The 22,782-nt window shown below is 43.9% G+C and overlaps 1 protein-coding gene across 37 annotated transcripts in view; it reads left to right on the top strand.

The window, feature by feature from the left end:
* The window catches only part of TCF7L2 (transcription factor 7 like 2), a 190,788-nt gene that overhangs the window by 64,869 nt on the left and 103,137 nt on the right, over window positions 1-22,782 (top strand). For all 37 annotated transcript variants that reach the window (XM_058298414.2, XM_058298415.2, XM_058298412.2 and 34 more), the window contains one exon: window positions 8,839-8,940. In XM_058298414.2, the coding sequence (XP_058154397.1) occupies window positions 8,839-8,940 (102 nt within the window). The remainder of the gene's footprint in view (window positions 1-8,838; window positions 8,941-22,782) is intronic.

The following is a 22,782-nucleotide window of genomic DNA, read 5'->3' as shown; positions in this document are numbered from 1 at the left end:
TCTTCTTTCAAATGGACTTGGAGAAGTATCTCTTTTGACTACGTAAAAATTTAGAGATTTGAAAGAGCTTTTGAGAAATTAAGAGGGAATCTGCAAATATACAGTGTCCTGATTATTGGCATTGCCCCGGCACTGAGTTTATGTCACTCATTAGAGTCACCTGGCGAGTTAAAAAAAGGAAAAAAAGAGAGATCCCTGGGCTTCACTCCCAGATAATATGCTTTAGGAAGTCTGGTGTGGGCCAGAGGAAGGTCTCCATAAACAAGCCAGCCAGGATTGGGAACGGTGGGACTGTGTCACCATCATTAATCAAATCATTTTCTTTGTGCCATTAGCTTCTTGACTCATTGACTGCGTCTCAGATCCCTTTCCAAGGCTTCTGAATATCTAGTCCACACTGAACACAAAGCTTCTGGTTAGTACATGCTGTAGGAAGTCACAAGGAGTTAAGGGATTTTTGAGCTCATGCTCCCCACTTCCCTGTTACAGACTTAGGCCTGGAGTGGGAAAGGGGCTTGCCCAGTAAAGAGGTGAAGGGACTTGCCCAGTTAGTGGCAGAGCTGGGCCTGGAAACAGGTTTCTGGACTCTTCCTCACTGCACTGTGCTGCTTTTCAAGAGTGACTTTTTGGGCAGGGTGGAAGGAAGGCCTGGGCTCCAGCCTAAGGAGGACATCTGGGAGCAAGAGGAAGTGGCCGGTGAAATTCTATCCAGGTTGTGCTTCGATGAGCTGCTGTGTACCATAAGCCTCCCTGCAAAACCACTGACCTGGCAAATGTGAAAAATAGCTTAGGGGCAGGGCTATTGGATGGTTGCGGGGGTGGGGGTGGGGCAAAGACAACAGTGCGTTCCAAGTCAGGGTTACTGGATTTTTCTCTTGTTCGCTTGTTTTGCTTTCTTTTCTCCTTTGCTACCTTGTGCCTCAGTAGAAAAATTTTCCTGGAGGAATATATATATTTTTGCCTAGTGACCTTGGAAGAGAGATGACAGGTGCTGGGGAAGGATTGTTTATTACTTTGGGGACATGGGAAGACATTCCTTTGGCCATTCACTTGTGAGACCCCAATCCCTGGTCGGCGTTCAGGCAGGGATGCCTAACAGTTGATAAGAAAACCCCAGGAAAGGTAGAGTGGGGGTGAGGAGGTAAGTTAGAATAAAGTGCAAGCACACCGGCGGTCTGGAGTGGTAGTGGCCCAGTGCCCCTGTGACCTCAAGCAAACTGGGCCTTGTGCTGTTGGCCTTGATTTCTCCTTGGTAAGATGTTAGTAACTTTCTATGCTGGCTGTGGTGATGAGTTCTAAAATACTTTCTAAAATGGGAAGTGATAGTATTAGGACCTTTCAGAATACTATGAGTCAGAAGAAAAAGGGTTGGTATTTAAAAAATTTATAGTGACCCTAGCTATAGAAATAGAGAACCCTAGTCTGTTAAAAAATGTTGTTTTACACACAAGTGCCTTGATGTTCTGTCACCCACCTGCCCCCCTGCTCCATTATTCCTTTTATGTTGAGAAATGGAATAGTGACTTCAATGAAAATACTTTTGAGTTCCTCCTAAGTTTAGTGTCATTAAAAAAATATACATAGCCCTGACATTTCATTGAAATGTTTTCTATGGCTTTATTTCTTCCAAGTTCAGAGTGTACCCAGCCTTCTGTTTCTCTCTTAAGTAACAATAGTGCATACTCGTTTATGCTAAATCCCACACTCCTGAATTTCTTCTTCTATGTAGTCATGCTTTATAGGCAAAATGGAAACCCTCTTGGGCTCTCTGTCTTTTTTCAAAGATGTAATTCCTGGAGTATCTTTTAGCCTAGAACAAAGCAGTCTAATCTCCTATACCTACTGCAGCTCAAGGAAAATTGGCAAAACAAATTTTGTGACCATGTCCCTGATAATCCTGCAGGATCTGAAGTGACTTCTGAAATGGTTTCACATAGTTTGTATAAGGTATATTTGATTACTGCTAACTTTGGGTAAGCTATTGTTATCTGTTTGATTTAGAGTAGGATAGAATATTAAACTAATCACAACCTCTTCTATTTAACCATTCTGGATAAATTGGAATTCCTGTATCTCCAAGGTAATAATAGTTATAGAAGATGAGCTGGAGTTTCTGCCTTCCATTTCTGAGAAAAGAAGTGGGTTCAGCAGGAGACTCTCAAGTCTGTCTTTTAATAGACTTGTGTGTGTGTATGTGCATCTCAGAGGAATGCCTCAGAAATAGGAGTTCCTGGAGAAATAAATGTGTGTCTGCTGCAGAGTTTGATACTTGTTTTAGTTTGCCAAAAGACTCTCAATGCAAAGGACCAGAAACGGGTTGGCTTTTATAATGGGGATTTTATTTGGGATAAAAGCTATTAGTTCTGAGCTTATGAAGTATCCAGATCAAGGCACCGTCAGAGAAGATTTCTCACCAAAGTCAGTTACTGGGGATCCTGGCATGTTGCCACTTGTTGAAACAAGATGGCCACCTATCTCTACCGTAGTTTCTGCCTTCCCCTCCAGAAGCTACCATTTCCCAGAGATCAGCTGTGGGCAACCAGGCATAGGGCTTGTCCCTTACCAGGCTGCCTCTCTCAGTCTTGGCCAATCTGCTTTCCTCCCAAGTTCAGCTGTGAGCTCTTAGGCATACAGCAGGTCTCCTCTCCTCTTGAGTGCTCCATGGGTCAACCCTCTTAGGGACTTTATGCTTAAGCAATCCTCTAGTCCTCTCTCACATGGCAGGATCAAAAATGGTGGCTCTTCATTTCCCTCAGAGTTTCTCTCCACGTGTCTCAGTTTATATCAGACCCAGCAAGCGGGCGGAGACTAAACCTGAGGCTGACATAGTCCAATCAAGAGCCCTAAATCGATCTTATCAAGTAATCAAATCAAAAGCTTCTCGACTGAATTCAATGCAATCAAAAGGTACCACACCCAGAGGAATAGATTAGTTTAAGAACATAATCTTTTTCTTCTTGGGGTTCATAAAGTAGCTATGTCACACTTATGCTTCTTATTTTCTCACTTGTTGAAATTTTCCTTTTGTGATGAGTGGCTTTTGGTAGTCTTTATGTTCAGTGATGTGAAAATCACGATTGTGGTTCTTGAACTTCTCAACTGCATATTTGTAATAGAGTGGGGGTGAATGGCCCTCAATGAGGTGGCACAGGGATAGTTTAACAAGTCCCCTTAAAGGGGTGGAGGGATTACTGACTCTACACACGGTGGGCCATGGCTGCGGTACCCTTGCTTTCGGGCAGAGTACTGTTCACGAGAAGCACACATACAGTTTTCGGGCCCTCGTGAATCAGGAAGGTATAGCAGTGAAACCCCATCATGAGGATGGTATCCAAAGAACTGGAATTCTGGTAAAATTAATTTTCTTAGTAGAAAGCAGCCGTATTCAGAAATAGCTCGAGTTGAAAAGGCGGCTGTTTTGTTTTGTTTTTTTTGCCAGTCAGAAAGACCTATGAGTTGTAAGCTCAGTGCTTGCCACTCCTGGATTCATATCTGCCACCCAGAAGAGCAAGACCTTCAAAAATTTTAAATGATTTTTTTTCCTGGTTGATAGGCTTTCTATGGGACATGGTTTTCCAGAAGAGACCAGTTCCATCTCCACTCAACGGTCTTTCAGATCAGGGTGTACCCCTCTTCCCACCCCTGAACACTGTCCCGTGCTCCGAGCCCACGGCTGAGGCTAGCTTTCAGTGGCAGGCAGAGTTGGAACAACTGTGGACTTCATTCCAACTTGGTTGTGTGTGAACAGCAGCTCTGGGGTTAGGAGCTTCTGTGCCTGGAAAGGTGATCCAGAGCACCCAGACCACCTCACCCATAGCCTGAGGGGTTTCTGTTTGGTGCTTTTTTTTGTGGTGACCTGATGACGTGTGAGCAGTGCCAGAATCTCCTGGAAAGTGGGGGGGGGGGGGGACGGGGGGGACACGGGACCTTTTGGGCACATGAACCTTTTCCAGTCAGAATTGCCCAGGGATTTTTAAAACGTCCATTTTGGAAAGGAGAGGGTAGTTATTTTGGTGAGATTGTGGTCTAGTGGTTGGACCTTGTGACTAGGAGTCACCGCCAAGGGGCTCAGATTCTCTTCCAAGCTGCCCCCTCCAAACTCATGTCTGCCAGTGACAATTCAATCCAAAATGTTGCTTTTGGGCCATCAAATGTGCATACGACCAGGTTTGGTGGGCTGGATTTAGGGCCCAGCGAAGCATGGTATCTTAACTGACGTGTTCATCCCCAAAACCAGCAGATGGTAAACTATGGCCATGGGCCGATCTGCCCCACTGCCTGTTTTTATTTTAAAATGGCCTATGAGGGAAACGGACTTTGGCCCAGTGGTTAGGGCGTCCGTTTACCACATGGGAGGCCCGCGGTTCAAGCCCCGGGCCTCCTTGACCCGTGTGGAGCTGGCCATGCGCAGTGCTGATGCGCGCAAGGAGTGCCGTGCCACGCAAGGGTGTCCCCTGCGTGGGGGAGTCCCACGCGCAAGGAGTGCGCCCGTGAGGAAAGCCGCCCAGCGTGAAAAGAAAGTGCAGCCTGCCCAGGAATGGCGCCGCCCACACTTCCCGTGCCACTGATGACAACAGAAGCGGACAAAGAAACAAGACGCAGCAAATAGACACCAAGAACAGACAACCAGGGGAGGGGGGGGAATTAAATAAAATAAATAAATCTTTTTAAAAAAATAAAAATAAAAAAATAAAATGGCCTATGAATTGAATGGTTTTAATAAATCAAAAGAATGATGATTTCATGACACATCAAAGGTAATGAAATTCTACTTTCAGTACCCATAAATAAAGTTTTATTTGAACATAGCTATGAACATTTGTTTTTGGTATTGCCCCTGGGTGCTTGTGTGTTACAGTGGCAGAGTAAGTAGTTGTGACTTCAACGGTATGGCCACAGAGCCTAAAATATTTACCATTTAGCCTTTTACAAAAAAAGTTTGCCAGCCCCTGCCCTGAACAAATAAAGGGACGAACTCCTCTGCTCGCCCATCTGTTGAACAGAGTGAATGAAAGGAAGCTCTGTGAAGCCACTCTAGTGTTTTATCTAGGATGTGGAGTTTCCTGGCAACTTCATCATCCTCATTATCATTGTCCTTTGAGGTATCCTGTTTGTTTAGAAAATACGTTTGTACAAAGCCTCAGAAGCAGCCCGAAGTGGCAGGTTCTCTGACCATTCCCTCGTTGCCATCCTTGCCCCGATGATAGTTCACAGCTTGGACATACCTTTGTGGAAGGAGATCCCATACAAGAGCCTTGAATAGGTCCCAATTGTCTTCTGGTTTAGAAGGCCCTGTGTCTGCCTTTCCTTTTTCCTTTTCTGGGGGAGAGGTAGAGGAGGAGAAATTAGAGATGTTCATTCCTTTTTCTTTTTGCTGACAATTTAATAGCCTTTGAAGAATTCCTTTTGATTCCCTTCGGGGCATTGGCATCGCAGATATCTCAGGCCTTTGCCCAGAGGTCCAAAGCTTAACTTAAACTCCATAAGACGTGTCATAAAATACGATTTGGGGGAAAACCCTAATGGGCTGTGATCAGAAACAGTGTTATTAAACAAAGGATGAAATGCGTAGGCCAAGATGGTCTTATTTTTTACAGAATGAAAGCTGAGCAGACTCCATTTCAACAGTTTTCAATGCAGGAATTCCCACAGCCCCATTTGATTGCAGTTTGTTGAAAAGTTTAATGTTTTTGTAGGCAATTCATAATTTCCACGTTGAGCAGTCTAAGAGGAAGAGAGCTGGAGCCCAGTGTTGTTTTTGTAGTGGGATGGTGGGAACTTTTTCTTCTTTTTTTTTTTTTTCCACAAAAGGATGTAAAACCAAAGTTGAACTGTTGGGAAAATCTGGCGTGGTGTTCCAAGCCTTTTGTAAATCCAAGATGCCTCCTCCTTCCTTTAGGTCTTCTTTTAGGACCCAACAGAATAGAATTTCCTGCTGCTTAATGTCTCCAGGAAGGAAAAGAGTTTGCTCTAGGCCGTAATGGTACCTAATTTCCTTTTTCTGCCCTTTATTTATTTATTTTCCTGATTAATAAGGACCAATTGTAGACGATGGAGGAACCTGGGAAACCCATGACTTTTGGAGGAGGTTAATAACTTCCTTTAAAAAATCCTGACATAATGCTTATTTCCCCAAAAGGAACCTTTTTAGCCTGAATGCCATTTAAGAACCAAGATTTGGGCACGGATTTGTGGGTACCCCGCGGGCCCGTGGCATCAAGTTGCATTGGGAAGGGGAGGTTGGGACTGTCAGTGCGGAATCGGGGCTAGCTGCTGGGACCGGGCTGTCCTCCTCCACCATCTGGTTTCAGTTAGGCAGTGGGGCCGAGTCTCATTTCCTCCAACTAGTAATGTTATATAGGCAGTGATCCTGGGCTGCCCTAACGTAATTGAAAATTATGTGTATTGTAGGCTTGGAGCGCTGAAATGTAGCCTCATAAAAATATGTGTGCAGGTAGCCTGCGGAGATTGGATATGGCACACAATGAAGCTTTTATGTAAAGTAAGAATTATAAGTTATCACGTTAATATTGCATTATGGGAATGACAATTCTTGGGTTGGGTCTTCAAACAAAGCCTCAATTTCCTAATTCTGTGGTATTTGGATGCGATCAAATCAGGTCTACAGATGGCCAGAGATGAAAGCTTGTCCACTAATCTCCCCCTCCCCACTCACTGAGGGGGGGCATGAGGTGGAGGGCTCGGTGACTCAGCTTGGCTTTTTGTTCATGGGTTTGTGTGGGATGCAGGGGTGAGTGTTGGTGGGTGTCCATTTTGGTTGGCCTCAAGGAAATGACTCTATTGCGTGGTTTTGACCAGTGCAGCCCATGTATTTATGTGGCAAGTGAGACTGGGGAGAAGTCAGGGTGAAGTGGGGAGGGGGGTGGTGGTGGGTGGGTTCCAACATAGGCCTGTTGCTCCTGTAACTGGGCTGAGGGAGACCTTGAAAACGTTCACTGGAGTGGTTCTCAAGCCAGACCGCGGCTGCTCCCAAAGAAGGTGTTTGGAAATTGTTTGATTGTGAGGATGACTGTGAGTTCCTTCTCTATTTACAGCCTGAGGCCCAGAATCTTAAAAATCCAATTTACTGATGAAAAACTGGAGGTCCGTAAAGGACTGGTCCTGTGTTGAGTTACCAACAGACCCACAACTACTACCCAGGTTTCTTCATCAGAGGAGGCTTCTAGGCAAAAGCTCTCAAGTGGTAGAAGGTATTTGAATCTGACCTTGTTTAAATCTAGGTTGAAAAAACGTCTGTGCTCTGTCAGGTGGTTCATGAGCTAGGACTTTCCAGCTTCAGGCATAGCTGAGTTTGGTTTGAATCAGCTGGTTCAGCTCCATCTTTTCAGGAGGCAGGTGGATGTGCTTGTGGACTGCTTTGGCCTTTCCCTCTCTGTGGAGTTTGCTCAATCAAGTCCTTCCTTCTGGACCGCCCTTTGCTGTCCTTTTTCTTTTTTGAAATCTTTCTTACTTATGAAGACCTACTCTGTGCAGCCTTGCTTTCAGTCCCTTTTTCAGAACTGTTATCTTCTTGGCATTCCCTGGGCAAGCCCAATCTCAGTCACAGCTGCACCGCATTCTCCCTGCCGGGTGCATGAGCTTCCCGAGGGCAGCTTTCTTTGTATTTACGTAATGCTTCATAAGAAGCCTGTACACAAAGCAAGGTTTAATCAGTGTTCATTGGGTAAAATTTTTTTGTAGAAATAATAGTAAAGCTAGTCATTTATTTTGTTTTGGTTGTTTGAAAAGATCAAGATGGCTCCTTCAGTACTCTCCAGGCGTCAGTGGATGTGTTTACCACTAGCCCTCGGAGGCTCAAAGGCTGGTCCTGATGTCCTTATTCAAATCCTAACATGGTTCCAAATTATGTTTGGTCGTCCGAAGGTTTCTGAGTAAAACTGACATAATGTCACCAACAAAAATCGAATGCCCAGGAGCCGCTTGTACTTGCACTGTATGTCTGGGCAGACCTTTTTCACCTCAGTTTCCTTACCAAATTGTGGGGGGGGGGGGGTTGGATTACTAGAGTGCTCCGGCCCCTCTGAAAGCTGATGTCACTTTAGACAGAAGGAGCTCTCTCTCCCTTGTGCTCATGTATTTATTTTCCCCCTCTGAGGAAGGGGTGGGGTAGACATAATTGGCATAGTCCTTTATTTTTATCCCCAGGGCAAACCTGGGCATGTTTAAGAATTTCTCCTCCCTTCCGAGATGAGCATATAAATTGCTTTGTGCCCTGTTTGTGCATCTTCTACTAAAAAATATTCTTGTTTTATGAGTCTTGGGTCAGATGGGGAACTCTGATCTCATCTCACTTTTGTGTAACCCCTGCTTAGATAAAGGAGAGCTGCACACATGTAACTCGACTTTATTTAGAGTGAAAGATGACGACGTTTTGAAAATGAAAGTCAACTAACTTTGCACTGAAAGAGCGGATTTGGAGTTGCTGGTCTCCTAGGATGCTGTCAGCTTGAGAATTCTATTTACTTTCTTCCTTAGGAATAGCTCTGTGCTCCCTTCTTCCTTCTTTCTCTCTCCTCACCACTATTCCCTTCTCCAAGAGGCAGTAGCGAGGAACGCAGTAGTTTGAATGCAGGCTACTCTAATGCGAATGAAAATCTAGCTGCTTGCACTGTTGATGTCCTGTATGTGTATGTATCGAATCATTAGCTACAAGGAAGAACCTACTGGCATTTGCTTGATTTTTGTTGGATTTTGTTATTTGCATGCTTTTAAGTGTTTCCTTTTCTAATACTGTAACAGTTACCTCTTGTTCTAGCTGTTTTGCTTTTCTTGCCTAAATTCATTGTTTCCCCTTCCCATTTTGTCTCCTCCGTCCAGTATCTCCAGATGAAATGGCCGCTGCTTGATGTTCAGGCAGGCAGCCTCCAGAGCAGACAAGCCCTCAAGGATGCCCGGTCCCCGTCCCCGGCACACATCGTTGTAAGTAACCTCACCAGGACGCTCGCTGCCTTTACTGGGGGGAGATGAAGGAAAAGCTCTCTTGATGGGAACAGGCCTTGCTTGTCAGCTTTTCTTTTTTTAAACAATTTTTTTTCATATTCATGGATATGATTTATATCTATAAGGTATTCTTTTTTCCTGTTATTGGACTTTAGAGATTTTAACAAACCCTGAAAATTTCCAAACCTTTGCCCTGGGTTACAATCTAGTCTCATTTGGGTCCGGTTAATGGGACCGCAATCCCCGTGGTTTGGAGGAAACTTGAAATGGTACCAGAGCAGTTGAGAACTAGACAATGCCTAGAACCTTTCCTGGAAAGAGTCATTTAGGGGAGGTGAGATGGGGAGGAGGGAGTCAAAAAACTCAAAGGGGAAGAAGCCCTGGATTGAGACTTTCGAATGTATGTATTATCCCCTTCCCCCCCATTTATCTTAATATTTATGGGAAAGTAACTTTCTACACTAACATTAGAAAAATTTCTTCTGGGCTGATTTATTCCAAATCTAGAGTAGAAATGAATTTGGGAAGGCTTAAATTAAACTTACTCTATATATCCATGGACTTTGAAAGTGTGTGGGTTTGATATAGGAAGCATTTGTTTTTAGTACTTAGACTACAGCATAAAGTGTGTCTACATAGATTTTTTTAATGTACTTTCTTAGGATTTTTTAGGCTCTGAAAGTAGAACTTATAAATTTAACTTCTTGAGAAAATAGTTCAGCCTTATTGGAGTATTCCCTTCTATATATTTATTCATATGTGAACTGGATTTCATACTTTTCAACTGATTAATGGAGGATATATTTTTATAATGAATCTATGACAGGTATTATACAAAGCATGAAACAGTTCATGTATTTTTAAGGCATCACAAAATGTTATCTGTTAATATATTTTGCTTCATATTATGTGTAATTTTTTAAAATTGCAAAATAATTTTCTTAAGTAGAAAAATCTTAAGACCTATTGTGTCAAATTTCAGGCTAATTACCTCCTTTTTTTTAGCTTGTTATGATTGTTTTGTATTATTTAATGACTTACACTTCTGTTATGCAAATAATACATTTATATATATGTGTATAAACCATAAAAGAATTTATTTCTGTAAAACCACAGTTTTAGTCATCATTTGTAAAGATGCCTAATCTTCTTTTGGTGTTATGTGAGGCGTGTAGAAAGAAGGTTGACATTTGCCAGCAGCTTCCTCCTTCCCCTAGCCCCACAATGAAATGCATGCTCCTAGTGATACGTACTCCTACACTGTCAAGGTGCCAGGGCTGGAGGTGACCTTCGATCATCCAGGCCCAGCCTGCTCTCAGAAAAGGAAACTGAGGCCCAGAGATGCCAAGTGAATTGCCCAATGTCACACGCTGAGGTAGTGGCCTGAGTGAGGACTGGACCCAGTTCCCTGCTCCCCGTCTGTGGCCGTGTGGTGTGTTCTCCCAGGGGAGTTGGAAGTGACTTTCCATGACTGGTTCTGCTTTGCTGACAACTGGCCATCGTTAGGGACGGGTGTAGGTATAAAGGAGTCACTGGCTTGGGGTTCTGAGGCAGGTTTCTCCTAGAAAAGTGAATGTCACAGAAAAAATGTCTTAGTAGTAGCCAAAGATGAAAAAAAAAAAATGTGTAGTAGTTACACAGTCCCAGAGGGTAGAATCTCGGGTTCTGAATTTCCCAATGTGGGGCCAGGGCGTGAAATTGGGTTCTCTGCTTTTGGAAATGCTCGGCGGGGTTTTCTCACATTTCTTAGTTGCAGAAGAAGAATATTGTCTCTCAAATCCCCGGAGCCCTTTTTTCTCTTTGAGTGTGGGGAGAAGGTGCATATCTTACAAGTGGTTCAGAGTGGACACGACCCCTTGTGGGTGTGGCCATGGAACCCCACTCGCGAGCCTGACCCCACAAGAGCTGAGAATTTGTCCATTTGGAGAGAGGTAACGATTGGCTCCCTCTTCCCAAAATATCCCAACAAGAACGGTTGCTACAGTCTAGGCATACAATCTGGGGAGATGGCAAAACATTTTTTTCCCCCCAGAGCCGATGTAGATTTTGGCCAGGAGGCCACAAGGGGACTTAAGTTCCTTTTTCAGCTGATTTAATAGAAGACTGGTTTACCATAGCAACCACTTTGGAGCATGTACCATCTTTTAGATGGAGACCCTTGTCCAAAGGAGCCACAGCTGGTAACTGTAATACAATCTTTTGTGCTTTCTACTGTGCTCTTGGGGACCTGGGGAAAGACCATTGCGTGGAGCTTATGGGCTTGTGGAGGGAGGGTGGGCTTTGGGAGCTGGGGAGAGGAGAAAAGCCAAAAGCTTGGGAAAAAAGGAAACCGAATTTGTGAAAGGCTTATTAATGCTTGTGGCAGCTAAATGGTGGCGTATGTGAGTCAGCCCTATGCATTTTTTCAGTCTCCACCTAAATATCAACGGATGAGAAGAGAGACCTGTTCTGGGGAGGAGAAATTAGAGTGGCAGATGAGAAAGTAGGGTGGTTCACATGTACTTTGGGGGACGGAAGATTCGTGCATCTTGAGACTACAAATTTATGATTACTTTTTCACTGGACCAAGAGTAATGTGTCTCCTGAAACCAACTTGGCAGGTGCAGTGTGTCTGTATCTATAAAGGGAGCGTTCTGTCTCATGGCAGATAGATCATTTGGGTCTTCGTACAGTTTGACATTGGCTAGCAGGTTCTGGTTCATGTTCAGTTTTGCCGATGAACGGCTAACTTTTCTCCAGATACTGGGACTCTTCTTCACATTTCGTTTTCCATCCTTTAAATAAATTGTTGTCACATCACAGTGTTTCATCAGACTTGTTTCAAAAGAATTGTCTAAGGATTGCTTCCTAATTTCTCTGAAATTTGGATTTATTATAACTTTCAAGGCTAAGTGATTTCATAATTATTTCTAATATTTCACCTTGAAAATAGAGAAGTGTTCAGTGTTTGTTAATGATCACTAGAGGCCATTCCTCTTTCTGGTTGTTAGGAAGATAACTTTCCCCAATACTCATGTGGGGCAGAATATTAACAGGGATTTAAAGCAGTTTGATGGGATATTTTATCTGTGGTATGTGGGTTACCACATTATAAATAATTAAATGTGTACAATAAATGTTCTTAACAAGTGGGGTTAAATTCATCAAATAATATTTAAATTAAAAAACAAACCCTGCAGATTTAAGTGATCTAGCACCCTGTTCATTATAATCCAGCTATTCCTAACCTGTATTCAGAGGATCGGAGAAATTATTCCCCGGGAAGACGTCTTGACTGGGTAGCCAAAAAATGGGAATTTACATAGCAAGTCAGTCCCTCCCTCCTCATTCTCCACCACCAAGTTCACTGGCTTAAAATCTCAGACGCTGACCATGTGTCTTTTCCATTTTCTAATTCAGATAACTAGCTCATTTTTCTTTCTTTCAGCGTTTAAAAAGTTTGTTTTTATTTTGCCTCTGTGTTTGCCCTGCTACAATGACTGCCAAACAGCAGGGTTGTGTACAGTAGTGGCATCTGAGTTCGACCTGGCCGAGCCGCCTCTCGCAGCTGAGGAAGCTGTGGAGTTAGGTGAGGCCCCCGGATACCGCCCCCCCGGCGTCTTTGCTACACAAAGACTTTCATTTAACTTCCTTTATACCCAGCAAAAAGAGATTCTGTATCCAAAATGGTGGTATTTTGGTAGAGTATGTATCTTATAAAACAGCAAAAGACTTCAAAAGTTCCAGCAATTTTATCTTGGGGGTTCCCTTTTGAAGTTGATGTGAAATTTTACCTTGGGGTGGATGTCTAGTGGTACTTGGTTTTGTGGGTTTTGTTGTGTAATGAGCATCGAGGTGTGGGATGAGAGAGCAGACTGCTGTTCAGAGGAACAAAGCCTGCCGGACTGGGGAGGCGCACTTCTTTTTTGTTATGGCTTAAATGCTGAAAGAGAGCGGAAGACTCTTAGGAAATGCAGCCCTATGGGTAGAACTTCAGAGGAGGCCTTTGCTTTCTGTGCTGAGCATTTTCGAGTATGCTCAGAAAGCATATGGGGCATGAGGTTGGCTGGGGATTTGGTTTGGGGGTATAAGTGTTGTGGCTACAACAAAAGACCAGTTGACATATTTTGGAAGGGAGAACATTGTCTACTGGGATAGGTAAATTTAGGGTGGTGTGAGGGTGTGGGCTGTACCTGTTTTCCTGAAAGCTTTGCTTTTTGTTTTGGCTGTCTCCATTCCTTCCACTCCCCTTGGCCCTTTTTATCCATTTATCTGTGACTCAACCAGACTTTCTAGGGTTCTTGGCCAGTGTTTCCTAGCTGTGGCAGAGTCTGAGCTTTCCCACTTCACAGATGGGACAATGGTAAAGGTGTGTGTTTTGTCCAAGAAGATAAAGCAGGCCTGAGGGCACTGCAAAAATTTAGGTAAGGAAAGCTCAGGGGAGAAGTGGTAGATAGGACCTGCACATTGGGCCAAAGTGGATTCCGTGATCAAAGATCCAAAGCCTCCTTCCCTCCTTTCAGAAATTGCCTTTGGGTGAGGAATTTTGAAGCTCTTGAGGTTTGAGTTCATGGTATAAGAGCTGTTCACCATGGCAGTAGAAAGTTTTCTGTCAAGGATTGTGCACCTTCAGTTGTATCCCTTTCAAATTAGTTTCATGGCCTTAAATTCATGTCACCTCACCCAGGGTCCTCCTTTTGTCTACTATCCAATCTGCTTGTTTTTTATTTAAAGATTTATTTATTTTATTTATTTCTCTCTGCCATCCCGCCCCCCCCATTGTCTGTTCTCTGTCTATTTGCTGCGTGTTCTTCTTTGTCTGCTTCTGTTGTTGTCAGTGGCACGGGAATCTGTGTTTCTTTTTGTTGCATCATCTTGTTGTGTCAGCTCTCCATGTGTGCGGCACCATTCCTGGACAGGCTGCACTTTCTTTTGCGCTGGGAAGCTCTCCTTACGGGGTGCACTCCTTGCGCGTGGGGCTCCCCTACGCAGGGGACACCCCTGCGTGGCACAGCTCTCCTTGCGCAAATCAGCACTGTGCATGGGCCAGCTCCACATGGATCAAGGAGGCCTGGGGTTTGAACCACAGACCTCCCATGTGGTAGACGGACGCCCTAACCACTGGGCCAAGTCCGTTTCCCTATCCAATCTGCTTGTGAACACTTCCAGTGATGGGTGCTGATCTGTTGACTTTGGCCAATTCCTTTTTGTATAATTAGGGCTCTTAAAGTTCTGCCTTATATTGAGAGAAAATCTCTCTCCCTGAAAAACTCATTCCTTGGTTTGAGCGTTGCTGTTCAATTTCGCTTAGACATCAAATTACACATTGTGAATATTTGAAAGTAGCTGTCACATACCCTCCTAGCCCCAAGTCTTCTCTTGAAAATTATTCTCATTTGTAATTCAAGTCTTCTTGATCTCTTAAGCTGTTTAATAAAAGGAATTGCTGACTTTTAAAAATTAAAAAACATCCAACCTCTAAAGGAAGTGAAATTAATTTTTTTTAAAGATTTATTTTATTTATCTCCCTCCCCCCTCCCCTCCCCTTGTCTGCTCTCTGTATCCATTCACTTTGTGTTCTTCTGTGTCTACTTGTATTCTCATTAGGCAGCTCCAGGAACTGATCCTAGAACTTCCGGAGTGGAAGAGAGGCGATTACTCTCCTGCGCCACCTCAGGCCCCCTGTTCTGCTACATCTTCTTGTTTCCTCCCCTCTTTGTCTCTTGTTGTGTCATCTTGCTGCACCAACTCTCTGCGTGGACTGGCGCTCCCGCGTCAGCCAGCACTCCCACGTGGGGTGGCATTCCTACTCAGGGTGGCTCTCCTGCACAGGGCCACATTCCCGCGTGGGCCAGCGTCCATGTGGGCCAGCTTGCGCTCACCAGGAGGCCCTGGGCATTGAACTCTGGACCTCCTGTATGGTAGACAGGAGCCCAGTTAGTTGAGCCATATCCGTTTCCCTGAAATGAATTTTTAAGCATAACTTTTCTCATTCATACATTCATGTTCATTGCAGACAATTTGGAGACAAGCCTATAATCTCACCACTCAGAGATTACATTATGAATAATTTGGTGTATTTCCTTCTAGGCTTTTCCTCTGTGTATATTAATATTTATATTTGCATGAGTCTTGTATTCATTTAAAATGAAAATTGCTGTAGTGAATAAGCAGAATAAGCACTTGCCCCATGTCATAAAAATTCTTATGGATTTTTAATAACCACGCAACAGTCCATAATATAATTATACCCCAGTTTAGTTAATCAGTACCTTATTTTGGGCCTTTAGATTACTTCCTTTTGTTTCTGCTATTCTAAATAATCCTGTGATGAACATCTTTGTGCATCTTTGCCTCCCCCTCTCCCTTTTATTTTCTTAGGATAGATTCCTGGGAAGAAAGTGAATAGAACCAAAGGTGGTTGTTTATTATTTTATTTTTCATTTTTTGAAGTTTTTTGCTACATAGCCAAAATTGTTTTCTAGAAAAAAAATCTCAATTTTTATAACTATCAGCACCGTTTGAGAGTTCAACTTAACTACGATTGGAATGATTTTAACATGTCTGGGGAATTGAACAAAAAAAGTTCAGGCTTCTCTGAAGATAGGTGTGCTTATTCCTCTTTGCCCCAGAAAAGAGACTCAGCCCATCCAAGCCAACTTCTCCAGGCCTTGGGCCTTCAAAATAGACAGACACAATGATTGCTACTTAAATGGTTAATAGGTTTTAATGTCAGCTGATGTTACTCTGGTTTTTCAGAATTATGTGTATTCATTTTGGATTGTTTTCAGCATAATTCTTAAGATGCTTCAGGTACCCCTTAGCCCCTGCATATATTAAGTATATTTAGGGCAATATTAGAGGACTTCAGTGTATTCTTACAATCTCAGATAATGGTAGAGATTTTTAGTTACAGTATATCTGTTTTAATGACATTGTTAGGCATATGATTTATTTGATGCTGTGAATGTCCTCGGTTAGAAATATGAACCTGGATTATGTTTCGGGGAAAATGTATCCACTTTTCAAAGATGCCATTTGTTGCTATGTTTAAGATCAGCCCACAGTACATGCAGGGAGGGTTGGCTGTCTCAAATCAGCTCTTAACCATTTCTCAAAGCTGTGTCTGTCTGTGCTTGGGGGGACGTCTTTGGCAGCCCTAGGCTAGCAGCATTTCCTGACATTCATTTTACTGAGTGATAATAAGGTTACTGGGAAACAGGGTTCCCTCCTAAAATAGGTTTAGGGAAACTCTGGGTTATGCAAAGTGAACTAGTTTCTTTAGTCTGGGATCTTGGCTCCTCCGGGTGCTTCGAGCCTTTCCTAGAGAAGGACTTTCTAAAGTTTGCTTGACTGCAGAACTCTCCTCAGCAGCATCTGTCAGGGACAAGATTGGAATGCAGTTTGGAAAGTTGTTTTAGTTTCAGCACCTGTCTGTTTACCGAGCGTGGGAGCCTGTTTTAAATTAGCATGGATCTACATAGAGCTAAACGCATGGTTTTGACTGTGTTTATATTTCCAGTAAATAAAACAAAAGTGTTCATTTGGCACCCATCCTGCCCTGCTTGTCATTTCTTGTCCTGCTGATTAACTCTATGCTTGGGGCTTGTTTCGCCAACCAGGGTGTAAGTACCTTTAAGCCAAGGAGCCCTAGAGTTTTATTTCTTTGCATGTGGTTTTCTCCTACTATGGTACCTTGTTAATTAGGTAGAAAACCAATTTCTGGTGAGGACCTGGAGTTGATTTAGTTTGGAAAGGTAGGAATTCAGCATTACCTTAAGAGTGTTCAGAATCATCTTAGTACAACAGCTGGTATATGTCTCTACTTTCTGTCTGACATGGCAGCATGTTTTGGGGAAACACAATTTTGGGTTATGACTGTGCACACGGTCATCCAAACTTACACATTCCAGCCCGCAGCGGAGTGTGTCTAATCACCACGGCAGCATTTATCTGCTGGTTAATGTTGTTAACATGAAAGCTCTGGGAGGTCAGGCTGTAGGACTTTTCACTCTTTCCAATCTTGGTTTAAATGTGATTGTTCCTTAGGAATCTGGAGGTGGAGAGACTGAACTCTCTCAGAGAGAGTGCCAAATTGGGGAAATCCAGGACTTGATTATGGATGATGGGAAATGGGGTATATTTCAAGAATGATATTGGAAGCTATATGAAGTTACGGCACGATGGGCTTGTTAATGGCTCAAACGTCAGATTTTTAAATCTTTGAATAAACTAATATAAAAAGAGAAAACTCTATTTCAGAACTGTCACTTGGAGTGTACTGGGAACTAAGGCAGGAAGGCCCCGAGAGAGTAAACTATATGTGTATATAAAACACGTATATATTTTTAGAGTGTCTGAGAAAGTTTATTGTAATTACCCCTTTGCACATAAGGATGTAGAAATGAAGCAAGTTAGGTGAGCTGCCCAGGGTTCCACAGGCAGAAACTAGATTCAGGAAAGGTTCTAGGTCCTTGCTTCAGCCGTCAGCTCTCCCTTGAGCGCCAGCCTCCAGCCTCCATTTGGATGTCAATAGACATGAGAAAATGAGGAAATCCAAAATCTAACTCTTTATTTCCACTCCTCTCCCCACCACCAAACCTGCTAATCACAGTGTTAAAGCTCTCAATGAAGATCAACAGCGTTTACCAATTCTTAAGCCTAGAACCATGGAGCGCATCATCGACTGATTCCTCTTTTTCTGTCATACGCCACATTTGGTCTCTGGGCCTCTCCTGTCAGCTCATGGTCCTATGGCGTATTACGTCCACTCTGTCTTCAAAGTATATTTGGAATCTGACCCCCTTTCACCTCCTCTGCCATTACCCCTGGAGTCCAGTCTACCATCATCTCTGGCACTTTGATGTTGCTAGAGCCTCTTCACTGGTCTTTCGCTTCACACGTTTGTAACTTCCCCCTGCCACTGTTGGCACCTACAGTTCATTCCCACACTTGGGATGGTCTTTAGAAACCCTAAGATAGGTCATCTCACACACCTCTCCTGGAAGTTTGGGGGATGGATTTTTGCCTTTTGTGAAAGAGGCCCAGAGCTGCAGCCATGAATAATACATTGCTTGGTCACCTGGTACAGGGAGGGCTTTGAGATTCGAGGTTCATTCAGTGGTGAACATAAAAGTTGATTAGGCCCAGGCACTAGCCAAGTCTCAAGTTTTGTGTTGGTTGGAGGAGACTGAGTCGGGATGGGGGCAATTAGAGAGCGTGGAGGCTGAGCAAGCCCTGGTTCACCAGACCCTTGCTGGTGCAGCAGGATTTTTCTTGGTTTGTCCTCCAAGCGGGATGCAGGGTGCCTCCAGACTGTACCACACCTGCGCCTTCCCGGAAAATGTGCTGTCTGTCCAGCCGGGGCCTGCCTGCAGAGTGACGCTTCTGGAGAATTCCGAATGGCCGTGATGCAATCTGTTTTCCAGCCAGAGCCTGTGGCGCGGGTAGATCTGGGCGGTGATGAAACACATCACTGAGACGGTTTAATAGGCTTGAAGGAGGTGGGGTCACCCTGTGTCCAAGTGCAGTGGGGCAAAGGCCATTTGTCCTTGTGTTCTTAGGGCTCAATGTCTCACAGAGACACTGCCTCTGGTGCCCAGTGCCAGGGTGAAGAAATAGCAAGTCTTCAGAATGACTGAGGAAGGAGGGAGGAGTGAGAAGGGAAGGCTGGCTTGTAGCACACGCCTTAGGACTGGTACTTCCTGTGGTCCCCAGACGAGGCAGGGACTCACATTGAGGGAGGCCCCACTGTTGAGGCCTGTCTTTGGCCCCCAATTCTGACTCTTCTTCCTCTTTCTCTAGCTCTTGAATTTAGACGTAGGGACACATGTGAGAGTAGTGTTTTTCCCTAGCCCTTTCAAACTCAAGGAGAAGCCAGTCTTGACGGGTGGAGGTAGAAAATAAAATCTAAAAAAATATCTCAGTAACAGAAGGGGAGTAAGGTTGGGCAGAAGGGCTCCTGGGGAAACCTTTGGGGTGATTTACTTGAACCTCAGGAAATAATTGTTTTTTGTGGAAAGAGGTACCAGCTCCCTTCAGCCAAAGCCCATAAATGAAGGAAGGTCCAAAACCTTGGACTGTGATGACAAAGGCAAGAAGACATTATGAGATACCCAGTAAGCTCGACTGGTAGAAACTGGCCATTTTTAGAAGGTAGCCAGACATCTTTCTTCCTTCCTCATATCCCTTCCCATCCTGTTTACCCAAAGCACTTAATTGGTATAATTCTTATTATTGCTTATTAAGAGGTATTGAGAATAACACCTGTGTGTCTACCTCCCAACATAAGAAATCAAATGTTAGCAGTGGAGTAGGATTCTGAAGATGATACCTATCTCTACATTTTTTCCCTTCTTTTTCTGATAACAGCATCCTTTCCCCTTCTTAACTGTGGGGCACTGACCTTCCCAGTTCCACTTGATTCTGGAAGACATGTGACCCAGGCCAATTACAGTCTCCCCCACTGATTGCTCAAGAGGCAGGTATGCGATTTAAGCAAAGACACGGATGAATCTTCTCTAGGCAGAGAGGATCTAAATCTGTGACTCTTTGTAGCTCCTTTCTCTCTATCTCTCACACACATGTACACACATGTCCCACGGAATGAATGGTCACTTTCAGAAGAGTAGGACGGATATGTGTGTTGGGGCTGTGTGTGCCTTTTTGGCACCGTTTAATTCTCTGTCTCCAACTCTAATCCTGGACTGTCCGGTTTGTAAGGCCACGCTTAAGCTAGTTTAGGTAGGTTTTTGTTGCTTGTGACTAAAAGAATTGCAACTAAGACAGTTTTCCAAGTCTTTGGTTTATAATTAAAAACTTGTCATCTCTTCCTTTGCATTTTTAATTCTTTCAAGTTAAAAATGCTGGAACATGAATTGGTTTTTTAGCTACTATGTAAATAGGTACTTATGTGAGTGGCTTTCTTAAAGAGAATTGATTTGTGCTGGTCTGAGAGTTAAATTAAGAGGGAGACACACTATACACAATCTTCTCCCACACAATTTCTGGAGAGAGGCATGGGTCAAAAGGATTGGCTTCTGTGGTTGTGGGGAATTTTGAAAATGAACTTTAGGTATTTTCATGAAATTCCTTTTTTCATATTTTCAGTTTCTCGGAGCTTTCTCTTGGATTTAATATACTTGTCTTTGTCCTAATGCTGTTACTTTCGGTCCTTGTGACAATGGAGGTAACAGCCAGGTAATGAATAATACTAAGTATTGCCCTTGTACTTGATAAATGTGATAACCTCAGATAAATAGGATGCCACATAAATACAGAGGCATCCCTGCCACCTTTGAGGTCGCCTTTCTCTATTACATTGGCTTGTGTTGAGAAGCACTGCTTACTTTTATGGATATTTGATGACAGAGCATACAGGTATTTATTTCTGTTTGGCTTATTGATTATTACAACTAGACCATTTGATGAAGGTTCTACCCAGTTTCCTTTAAAACACATATAAACCATGAAAAGGTCCTGCAACTCCAGCAGGCTCACGCTACTGAGCAGAATACAATGTACTTCGACTCTAGGCTGTGCGGTATCTACTTGGAGAATGTGTTGAGAAAGAGTCTGAGACCTGCTATGTCAGGGCTCCAAGGAAAGGAATGCCTTGATGGATTATTAGCTGCTAAGGGCGAAGGAGGAGAGAGAAAGGGGTAATGGAGGGGTGCAGCTGTCATTTCTCCTTTAGGCTATCAGCCCTTTTGGAAAAGTATCAGAGATTGAGTCTCTTACTGGATCTATCAGAGCCCATTCAGATGTCCATCAAGATGTCACGGTGAACAAAATCCTTATCAACTCACCCTAACGAAATGGTGGAAAAGAGGGTCACTTCATATTTTTTTGGTCAGAAACAGAAATGAGGACATGTCTAAGAAAATGAAGTTGGTGTCGGGTGCTGGGCTGAAGCTTAGCAGTCTTGATTTATCCCATGGCCAGGCTGTCACCTGGCCCTCCACCGTCGATGTCCTGTGGGCCAGGTGGGACGTGCGATTCAGCCCGCTTTGTCTGCGTCACATGTGTGACTATTTGCAGTGTACATTCCTGACAGCTATTGCAAACTTGAACTTCAGGAGCAATCTCCACATTTCTCCTTTCTTTCCTCCCGCCCTACAATTACAAGTTGCATGATAAAAAATGCAGATGTGTCTAAAGGGGGGGTGATAGTTTTTAACGTTATGTAAACTTTTAATTTGGAAGGGCAGGCCACCCCCCTCCCGAACAAAGCCAGCTGGCATGTATCCAGCTGCATGTCTTTTGGTGCAGGCCCGCGATGCCTTTCGCCCTGATTTACAGCCCTTTCCACGCTGTGATGCAGGCCTGATGTGAGGCCAGCCGTGCACTCACGCCAGCACTCTCATGGTTAGGTTTTAGAGCACGATTTGAAAAATAGAACCCCCGAGAGGCAATAAGGACATTCGGTGAGCTAGCGCATGTTTGGCAAGAGTTTGAGCCCTGGACGTTGGTGTGGAATAAATGAGTGAGCAGAGAAGACAGTTTGTCAGGGACAGGGCGGGAGGGAGGGCCGTTGGCGAGGGGAGATGGGCTGAGGTTCCGGGATGGCCTGCAGGGCGGGGTTTGGATAAATGTCTGGATGCCCATGTGAATTTCCTCCAGGACTTTTGAATTGGCCAAGTGGAATCTGCTGGATCTGGAACAAGGGTGGGGATTGTCGGGATCCTGCTGGGCGCAGGCGTGTGATTCCAGAGGTCAGAACAGAAGCCAAAGGAAAGGGCTTGCCGAGCTTTCCGTCATGCGCTGTTCTTGAGCCTCCTTTACGACAGGATTGCAAATTATACACCAGAACCTTGCTTTCTCTCATGCTAGCTCGTCTGTTCCTGAGTTAGATTTGTCTTTTAATGTCAGACTTAATCCCAGAATTTGCAGGTTGGGTGGGAACTCAGGTTTCCTGATAGAAAGCCCTCATTTTGATAGATAGAAACTGATGTGTTGAGTCACAGTCAAGACTGTGGTCAGAGCTGATGGTCCCTGAGCACTTACTACTTCCAGGCACTATTTTAGTACTTCACATGGCTGTCACCTTCAGTGCTCATAGTTGGCTACTGTTACTATCCCACTTTACAGATGAGGAAACTTGAGGTGTAGTAGGGAAGTGGCAGGCTGGAATTTGAACCCAGGAGGAAGTCCTGGCGCCAAAGCTGGGACCCCCCACCCAGGTGCACACATAGCCAAGGAGGGATTGGGTTTCCAGACACCAGGCCAGGCTGGAGCTGTTCAGGCTGCTCCAGTAACCTCTGAAGCTTATCATTCCTTTGTGATACTAGTAGTTCCATTGAGGAAACAAGGCTTTGTGAGTTCCTAGGAGGAACAGGGTCAAAGAAAGAAACCAACAAAGGGAAGTTTGCATAAAGATGCACCTTCCATTCAACTCAAATTATATCTCCTTTTACAATGTTGGTGAGTGCCTGCAAACTTGAAGGTAAATTACAAATCATGGAAGGTAAATTACCAAATTCATGGAAGGCTCTCATGAATGTTTTTTCTTAGTTCACCAACTGTTTAGTGCCATGAATATTCATTCCTGAGTTTATCTTTTGTATAAATTTGGTTTTTTAAAGTATTGAGTTGACCTTGGGGTGTCTGTCACAGTCTCCTGGGCAGCTTTGGTGAGAAGGGTGGCAGGTGGAATTCCCTTTTCTAGTGGCTGTTAGGTCTGATTATTCTAGCCACTTTTCAGGTTGGGTGAGGCTGATCGCTTTCTGGATCCTTTTAAAAATAAAACAAAAAATTCAGAACGATAACAAAGGATGATATAACAGACACTCATGTACCTGCCACTTAAAACCACAGTGGTTAACCTTCTCCCATTTATTTAAA

This window comes from Dasypus novemcinctus, chromosome 6 (assembly GCF_030445035.2).
Source record: "Dasypus novemcinctus isolate mDasNov1 chromosome 6, mDasNov1.1.hap2, whole genome shotgun sequence".
Taxonomy (NCBI): Eukaryota; Metazoa; Chordata; class Mammalia; order Cingulata; family Dasypodidae; genus Dasypus; species Dasypus novemcinctus.
This window is presented reverse-complemented; position numbering and strand designations above follow the sequence as displayed.